The sequence below is a fragment of the Gekko japonicus genome, unplaced genomic scaffold (assembly GCF_001447785.1).
Source record: "Gekko japonicus isolate JY-2015 unplaced genomic scaffold, Gekko_japonicus_V1.1 scaffold393, whole genome shotgun sequence".
Lineage (NCBI taxonomy): Eukaryota > Metazoa > Chordata > Lepidosauria > Squamata > Gekkonidae > Gekko > Gekko japonicus.
Genome location: NW_015177017.1, coordinates 400,445 through 410,115, shown reverse-complemented (window position 1 = coordinate 410,115; position 9,671 = coordinate 400,445). Strand labels below are relative to the sequence as shown.

The window sequence follows — 9,671 nt, the reverse complement described above, 5'->3', positions numbered from 1 at the left end:
GAGCTGGCTCACACCAACTCAGCTTAGAGGAAACACTGCTGGCCACTCTTATTGGCAGCAGCTCCCCAGGGTCTCAGGCAGAGGTGTTTCACATCACCTGATCCTTTTAACCACAGACGCTAAGGGTTGAGCCTGGGACCTTCTGCATGTACAACAACTGCATGGCAACATTTCTTTAAAAATTCAAGGTGCTCACACTGTGACACAGTGTGACACAGAGTCTTGCCTTTTCTATGTTGCCTTCTCAACAGGCCTCTGAGGTAGGTTAGGTCTGTGAGAGAATGAGTGGCCCAAGGTTATGCAATAAGCTTTGTGGATGTGTGGGAGTTTGAACCTATTCTGACACTCTAACAACCACACCACACTGGATTACAGGCCGATAGTGATCTAAGTCAAGTCATGCTAGTGATCCAAGTCATGTGTTTTTCTCTGGTGCAAAGATCTTTGCACTAGCAGAGGAGTTTATTGTGCTGAAAATGCTACTGTTAGAGGAAAAGTTCCGTAAGATCCAGTCCATTATTTCTTATTACGAATATTGTTCTATTAATGCACTTGAAAATGTCAGAATGTGCTATTGCTGGTTTCTATGGGCTTCGGTGTACTCCACTATGGACCAAGCTGTGAGAAGGAAACTTGGGTGGGGAGAAATGAAGCCAAGAGTCCATTCTGGACTTATCTAAAGAGAGAAGCCATGTGACTCTTTTGCTGAGTAGATAAATAAGACCTGGAACTAAATGATGTTGTTGTTTTCCTTCAAAGCACAAAAGTAACTGATTAGGATTCACTTGCCCTCTTGAAATACAGTTGAAATGCAGGAATGAAGTACTGCTGAGAAAGAAACAACCGGAAGAACACTCGCTTATTTGGGGACTTCCGTTCCTAACCAGCCTTGCCTCCCACCCATTCACTACCAAGAGCAATTCTGCACCTTGTCACTGCTGCTCGAACAGGATGCCAAACGGACCCAAACATACTAGTTCTAGAAAGCCCGGCCTCTCCTGGCTTGTGACATCATAGAATTCTCAGAACGTTTTCGCCAACTGTCATCTGGGCGTCTAGAATGTTTGAAACCCGTAACCTAAAGCGGAGGCGGTAAGAGAACGTCGGTCTGAGGCATCGAGAGAAGCAGCAGGCCCTCAGTATGCCGCAGGACGATACGAATCCGGGAACGACCTCTCCTCCGACAATACAAAACGAGACAGGTGGAGATGTCGGTTGGAGTATGGGAGAACCCTTTGAGTCCTTGGACAAACTCCCGGGTTTGCCTGACGGGGAAAAGGGGGAGAAGGCTATGCTGCGCTCCCGGATCCATGAGCAATCTCAACTCATTTGTATCCTGAAGAAGCGCGCGGACGACAACCTCCTGCGCTGCAAGACGCTGGAGCAGCTCAACATGGAGCTGGAAGAGCTGAGGATGGCCGATACTCTGAGACTGGAAAGCCAGGCCCGGCGTGTCCAGCAGTTGGAGGACCGCTTCATGGACCTGGCTGCCAACCACGAGGATATGATCCACTTCAAGGATGAGCACAAGCGCCAGAACATGCAGCTGAGGGAAGAAAACAGGCGCTTGCGCCAAGAGAACCTCAGCCTCTTCAGCCAGCCTTTGAAGGAGAAAGAGGCAGAGCTGGACTGTCTCACGTCACAGTACAAGCAGCTCTCCAAAGACATGGAGGCCCTGACAGAAAGCCACAAGCAAGGAAGCCAGCGTGCCCAGCGGAGGGAGAAGGAGCTTCTGGAAGCCCAGAATCGGCGAGCCAGCGCTCACGCAGAGGAAGTGCGCTCGCTGAGAAGACAACTGGAAGTCCTCGAGGAAAAACACCGCCATGCCACGGAGCAACTGGAGAGAGCGGAAAAAGAACTCAGGGATGGCGACCTGAAGGCCACGGTGGAGCTGCTGAGGCAAGAGAAAGAAGAGCTCCTGAACCTGGCGATGGAGAGGGGCAAAGTGCTGCAGGAAAAGCAACGGGAGATTCTGCAGCTGGAGAAGAAGGCGGAGGAGATGGAGAAGGCCAAGCTGGCCGCGGAACAGCGCTTCGAGACAGAGGCGGCGGCGGTGGACAGCGTCCTCCGAGTCCGAGACCTGCAACTGAGGCTGGATGGGGCCGAGCGAGCTTACGTCGAGCTCCGGATGCAGTTTGAGGCTTACAAGAGGCACAGCATGGATTTGCTTACTAAGGAGAAAGAGTTAAATATGAAACTCCGCCATTTCATGGCATAAGCCTCGCGCATCTTTGCTGCCAGCCCCCAAGCAAAGGTGTCTCACGGGCATTCTTAAAACAATCTTTTACAAGATTATTTTCCTGCTTTAATGCCTTTTATACAGTCCGGGGGGGGGGGGAATCTTGTCCAAATCTTGAAGACCTCTTTGTATTGGTACAAGAAGTTATAATAAAATTTTGAAATCTTCGTTGTGTGTGAAATGCAGTTCTTGCTTCCTGACCTTTGCCACTTAATTCTGAAAATCTATATAGACATTAAACAGCTCTCATCTGCTAGCTAGAATAACAGAATCCTTGTGCTAATGGGGTTTGTAAACCACACAATGCCATCCCGAGCACAGTTGCACCTTTCTAAGCCTATTGACTTTAATAGACTTAAAAGAGCGTAAGTCTGCTTAGGATGGCGCTGTTAAAAATGGAACACTGCGAATATATAGTAACATTTGTTTTGAAGTTCTTACACGCTTCCGTGAACAATTCGAAATGCTACTTTCCTTCAAAGCTGGATTCGTTGTATGGGCTTTTCTGCAATCTCATTTCCTTCGCCTGTAAGTTTCTGATTCTTGAGGGGTGTGTGTCCTGTTCCACATGTCCTTTACCCCCTCTAGTGGTCGATTCGATGTCACGCCGGTTTATGTTTGATTTCTCTCCCTGCAGATTTAAACGATGGGTTTTAATGCTGGACCATAAACTGGTGTGATATTGAACTGACCACTAGAGGGAGCAAAACATGAACGGGACAGACCCCCTCCCCCCCCAAGAAAGAGGAACTTACATGCAAGTAAAATGAGAATGTGGGAAAGCCCTGCCTTAGGGAATACTTCTCCACTGTGAAATCTCATCCCCCCCCCCCCCGGGGGAGAGGGTCCATGTTATGAGTCACATTCATGTCGAGGTTGTCAGCTTCAAGTTGGAAAATTTGTGAGGATCTCAGGGTGGAGCCTAGAGAGTGTGGGGGTAGACAAGGGACCTCAGTGAGACATAATGCCATAGATTCCACCTTCCAAGACATCCATTTCCTCCAGGGGAACTAATCTTTGCAGTCTGGAGATCAGTTGTAATTCTGGGAGATCCCCAGGCTCCCCTGGAGGTTGACTGCCCTAGTCAGTGATACAGCCGGGCTTTTTGTTTACTGAAGCAAAGCTCTTTACAAGATCTTGCACAAGTTCAGATATGGGGGTCCCCTATTTGTAAACCTTCCCAATAAACGTTAAATAGTTCCACCCATAAAAGCGTTAGACTTTAAAACTGTTTCTGACTTAGGGGTGAATGAGCTCCCCCGTTTCCACTTCATTAGTAGAATGCTATAGCCCCCCCCCCCAATTAGGACATTGTCACCTGTAGAGGCAGGGCTATTTTTGGGCAGGAACGCACAGGAACGGAGTTCCAGCTGGCTCCCGAGTTGGCCACACCCAGCAGGAACTCATTAGCATAATAGGCCACACCCAACAGCAGAAACTCATTAGGATTGGCTACAATTAGGGGTGTGTGGCCTAACATGCAAAGGAGTTCCTGCTACAAAATAAGGCCCTGGGTGTTGACAACAAACAAGGTAAACAGAATAAGAAGCAAAAGGTGGGTGTGGCTGGGTGACCACACTTCTGGTAACACAGGGGTGTGGCCTAATATGCGAATGAGCTTTGCTGCCAGGGGTGTGGCCTAATATGCTAATTAGTTCCTATGGTTGGGTATGGCCTATTATGCTAATGAGTTCCTGCTGGGCTTTTTCTACAAAAAAGCCCTGTGTAGAGTAATAAGTATTCTCCAAAATAGACCAGTTGCCACTTGCAATTTCCTGTTTGCAAACACCTCCTCCTCCATGGGGTAAATAACTACCTCAGTCATCTATTAATGTTGCTGTTGGGATATAGGAATGCCACAGCGGGAGGCCTCTGCACTCATTGCCCACCTATGCCTCAAGCACTGGCAGGAGGAAATGAGGGGTGGTGGTGGTGGTGTATGGTGTGCTTATATCACTTCCAGTAAACATCAGAAGTGACATGGCAGATGCTCTAGCATTTTACAGAATCTCTATGATAAAACCATAGCATTTTTGTAAATGTTAGAGCATCTAAAGAGGAAGCTTCTGGTTTTTAACAGAAGTGAAATCTGTGTGATGCCACCTGTCGTATGTCTAGCCCATGATCTTTACTACCCAGGGAATCGTTTTTAAGTGCTGTTCCATGAAAAAACCTCAAACCTTCCTGAAAATCTGGAGAATATTTATCCCTCCACAGAAGGAGATATTCATGAGAGGTATAAATATACTGCAAAAGTACCTTAGCTGTAGAAACTATTTAATTTTAGATTGTTTCCTGTGAAATTCATGGAAGTTTATGTTTGTTGTCTAATGGCTCAGGTTCCAAAACATAGTTTTTGCCATTTTAAATAAGTTTCTAAAAAAGAAAAAAAAACAATCTATAGCTTTGTAAAAGAACCATACTAGTGTGAGTTATTCAATGTGCAACAAAGCAGTGGAGAATCTAGCAAAAGAAACATTCCACCTCATGTCAAAGCCTATAATCAAGTTCTAGATCTTTTAGTAGGTAAAGGTAAAGGTTTCCCTTGCTTGAAAGCTGGTCGAATCCGACTCTAGGGTTGCGGTGCTCATCTCCGTTTCAAAGCCGAAGAGCCAGAGCTGTCCGAAGACGTTTCCGTGGTCATGTGGCTGGCATGCCTAGACGCCGAGGCGCACGGAACACTGTTACCTCCCCACCGAAGCGGTACTTATTTATCTACTTGCAATTTCTTGTTTTCGAACTGCTAGGTTGGCAGGAGCTGGAACCAGAGACGGGAGCTTACTCCATCATGCGGCATTCGGGTCTCGAACTGCTGAACTGCCGACCTTCCAGCCTGCAGTTCAGCATCTTAACCACTGCACCATGATGTAATAACCTGCCACTGAATCAGTATAAAAGAGTTACCATTACCAGATGTCCTTTTTTTAGAGGACACATTCTCTCTTTTTTTTTTTGGTGTCCGTCCTATTTTGGGCTCTTAAAAAACCCCTGATGAATATGTCCTCTTTTTAGATTGGAAGATTAGGAACATTCCTAGTTAGTAGCAATGATCACAGCTTAAATAGTAGATGTATTTCAAAGGAGATTTGTCATAGTGATCACTTGTTTGAAGCAGTCAGTTGAGAAGTATGTCCTCTTTTTTGCTTTTCAAAATATGGTAACCCTATAATGATGGATTCAGGTGGCCCTTGTTGGCAGGGCTTTTTTTGTAGAAAAAGCCCAGCCAGAACTCATTAGCATAATAGGCCACACCCAACAACAGAAACTCATTAGCATATTAGGCCACACCCCTGACAGCACAGCTCATTAGCACATTAGGCCACACACCCCACGTTACCAGAAGTCTGGTCATCCAGCCACACCCACCTTTTGCTTCTTATTCTGTTTGCCTTGTTTGTTGTCAAAACCCAGGGCTTTTTTTGTAGCAGGAACTCCTTTGCATGTTAGGCCACACACCCCTAATGTAGCCAATCCTAATGAGTTTCTGCTGTTGGGTGTGGCCTGTTATGCTAATGAGTTCCTGCTGGGCATGGCCAACTCAGGAGCCAGCTAGAACTCCGTTCCTGTGCGTTCCTGCCCAAAAATAGCCCTGCTTGTTGGTCTCAAACTTTGTCCTATAATGATGGGACAGTTTTTACCACTAGGTACATGGGTAATTTGGCTTGGGGTTGAAAAAATATACCCCAAAAGGCAATAGGTGTGCATTTTCCCCAACTCGGCTATAGAGGGGGATAAAATGCTACAAGAGTCTTTATTTTGGTTCTGGGAGACTCCACACTAGGGTTGTCAGCTCTGTGTTCGGAAATAGCTGGAGATTTTGAGGGTGGAGCCTGTGGAGAGTGGGGAATCTCCCTTATAAAATAAAAGCCGAATGGTGGTGGCCAGGGGTCATTTTGTAGAAAAAGAGCTGCCGGGGCTCATTAGCATAACTTATTAGCATATACCACACCCCCTGACATCACCGGAAGTGTGCACCAGCCCCTCTGACAGGCAGAAGCACCTGGGATCCATTCTTTCCCCCCTCTCCCTTCCCTTCGCCTCCAAGTCGGGCGAAGGAAAAGGGGAGGGGGAGGATCTCAGGCGCTTCTGCCTGACAAAGGTGCTGGTGTGCCCACAGCCAGCCTGGGTGAATTATAGAATCATAGACTCATAGAGTGGGAAGGTACCTCCAGGGTCATCTAGTCCAACCCCCTGCACAATGCAGGAAATTCACCAATACCCCCCTCACACCCCAGTGACCCCTGTTCCATGCCCAGAATATGATTTAAAAAAAACCCTCCAAGATCACTGGGGGCCAAACTGGCCTGGAGAAAAATTGCTTCCTGGCCCCAAAGTGGCGATCAGCATTTCCCTGGGCGTGTAAGAAAAGGCCACAAGAACTAAGCACTGATGCAACCCTTCCTGCTCTACCTCTCGTGATTTGCCTAAGTTCACACAATCAGCATTATGATCCTTTTAAAGTTGAAAGCATGATATAAATGCAAAGGAATATTGGTAAGATTATCTGTAAAACACAAGACCAGGACGCATCTCACTTCTGGCAATCACTTGGAGAGACCCTATCACTCAACTTCCATTGCCCCCCACACACCCCACACTGGAATAAGAACATAATATCAGGCCATACCACCTTGCAATAAAGCCCCTACAACTGTATACAGAAATACTGAGCTTCCCTACCATTTGCCACAAGTAGCCCACCACACAACCAGGATCAAGACTCCTAAGTGGACCAACAGACAGGCATACACTAGTTTGAGAAACTGAGTATTACATTACAACACCTCTGGAACATTACAGATCAGTAGAGGCAGCACTGCACAGTGGTCAGAGTTGCAGATTGATGTGGGGAGACCCAGGTTTGTATTCTCACTCTGCTGGCTGAGTGACCCCGGGCCAAATCTCCCCTTCTCTACCTAACCTACCCCACAGGGTTGTTGTGAGGATGAAATGGAGACTCATGGGCAGGGTCTCCAGCTTCCCCGGCAGGAACACTATGTTAAGAAATCTCTCACAATTATGCAGCCATAGCAGGCAGGAGGGAAGGAGGCGAATACCTCCAGCGCCAGAGACTTGTAGAGGAAGAGTCAAACTTTGGGGACTCACCTATGCACCAGAGGGCCAAGGCAGCAGGAGGCAAGAAGCCTGGGCGAGCTGGGCTCCTCCATGCCTGGCAGAAGATGAGGTGCAGAGGTGAGAGGTGGGCAAGCAGAAGAGGCACTCAGCCAGCCGCACAAGCTGCGTGCAAAGAAACTCCCACCGCTCCAAGCTTCATGGCTGCCTCCTTAAAGGAGTGTGGAGGCCAGACTCGCAAATGAGAAAAAGCAAGCTCAGGGTTGGTGGGTCGCATTTTGGGCTGTGGAAGAGGAACCAGCTCCACTCCTGGAGTTCTCTCGAGTTCCTGTGCTTTTGGTTTTGCTTTTTGCCAATCCGCCTCCCAAGACTGCTCCAGGTGCTCCGGCCTGAGGGCTGCTGGGGGCGGGGCTCATTACTTCTGGAGCTGAGGCTCAATGTCTCCAGCTGGCTGCTGGAGGGAAGGAGAAGCGGTTTAAACCACCTTCCCTTCCCTTGGCTTCCTCAGGATCCCCTGCTGCTGGCCGAATCAGATTTTCTGATCTGAATTGGCTTCCTGCAGTTCGGCCCCATTATATCCTATGGGCCATTGAAGTCAATGGCGAAAACATAGGGTATATTCTGAGGGCTGGAGGAGAGGGGATTTGAGGGAGAGGCTCCAAAATCGCAGGGTAGCTGCTGGAGCCTCTCCCCAAGATACCTGCCATGTTTCAGGAACATTGAACCAGGGGGTCCATTCCTACGGGCCCCCAAAGAGGTTGCCCCCATCCCCTCCATTGTTCTCTACTTTTTCCCCACCATAGAGAACAATGGAGGGGATAGGGGCAACCTGTTTGGGGGCCCGTAGAATTGGACCCCCTGGCGTTGCCGCTCGGACATCAGACACGAGAGGTCATTCTGGCTCCCCCAACTCTTGATAGGAGCTCTTTAAAAAGTTATGGCCACCGTCGCTGTTCTTGGCAGCAGCTGCGATGCCCGCGCGGGGAGGGAGGGGCAGGGCGAAAAGTTCCCTTGCCTCCCTGAGCCCGGGGGTGGTGGCCTTGAACTCGCAGGGGCAAATTCCACCTCTCGCGTGTGATGTCCGAGTGGTGTTAGTGCTCGGACATCACACGCGAGAGGTCATTCTGGCTCCCCCAGCTCTCAGGAGGGGCTCTTTAAAGTTATGGCCGCCGCTGCCTGCGCCTCGCGTCTCTCTCAATCAGGCCGGAAAGGGAGGGTGTGCGAGCGCCGGAGAGAAGGGCTCTCTGGGGCGCTCTGGGAGGTTGGCAACCCCGTAATTGGGGGCGCGGGGGGGGAGAAGGTAGCCCCGCCTAGGGTGCAAAAAAACCTCTGGCCGGCCCTGGAAACAATACAGTAAATAATATAATAATCACTGTAACTCTCTGTATTCAATATATTATAGAATAAATTCAGTAAGTCAATAACCACGGCAGAATGAGCATATATGTACACCAACTGGTGTGAATTCTCACAACAAGCAAAGTTGCTTTTTCTTCTGTTGAGAGAAGGAAGCAGTCCACGCACTCTGGACTGTAAGTAGGCTGTTTCAGTCAAACTTCCTCAGGACTGCAAATAGACTGGAACCAAAGCCTTCAGATATTATATAAGCAGTGCCGGATTTACGCATAAGCTAAATAAGCTACACCTTAGGGCCTCGCAATTTGATGGGGCCTCGAATAAAAGCACAATATAAAAAATGATTTCAAATATTAAAAAGGTGTATATATTTTAAATTTTTCTGAGACCAGCTGATGTAATTTAAAACAGTAGGGGGCCTCTAGGTTTTATATAGCTTAGGGCCTCAGCAAGTCTAAATCCGGCCCTGTATATAAGGCAGAACAGAAGTCTCTAATCGGGTTAAATAGCTACCTTGTTTCTTTCCAGTTTGTTTCTTTTGCGAGGAGGAGGAAATTCAACTGAAACTGCTTACTCACAGTCCGAAGGAGCTCGTGAAGGGCTCCATTCTGTCAACAGTTGCTCTCTGTGTGTATATATGTGTGCATTACTGACAATACTGAATATTGACTTATTAAAATTATTCAATCAAATGTTGAATACAAAGAGTGCTGTTGTTATATTATTTACTGCAGGACATTATTTTTTAAAAATAAACGAGGTGCCTTAACTCTCAAGCGGGAAATGGAAGTTTTCTATCTGTATAGTGAAAACGTACGAACTTTTAAAACATTTTAAACAGGATTTTGTTGAAGAGGTTCCACCACGTGGGGGGGGGGGGGGGAGCCCTGTTTTGCTGCATTGTCTCACACGATGCTTGATGTACTTTTTGAGCACCTGGAGGTTGGCAACGCGACGCCACACGACGACTCCCCGCCCTGACGGAAAGCCCGCCTTTGGCGCC

General features: G+C 48.0%; 1 protein-coding gene across 1 annotated transcript; it reads left to right on the top strand.

Moving 5' to 3' along the window:
- The first annotated feature begins 1,141 nt into the window (after positions 1–1,141).
- CCDC89 (coiled-coil domain containing 89) lies at positions 1,142–2,218 on the top strand. Its single transcript, XM_015427731.1, has one exon. It carries the CDS (start codon positions 1,142–1,144, stop codon positions 2,216–2,218), a length of 1,077 nt encoding a protein of 358 aa, XP_015283217.1.
- Positions 2,219–9,671: the final 7,453 nt, after the last annotated feature.

Excerpts from the sequence above, each read along its gene's own strand:
- CCDC89 (XM_015427731.1), top strand. The coding sequence starts at position 1,142 with ATGCCGCAGGACGATACGAATCCGGGAACGACCTCTCCTCCGACAATA.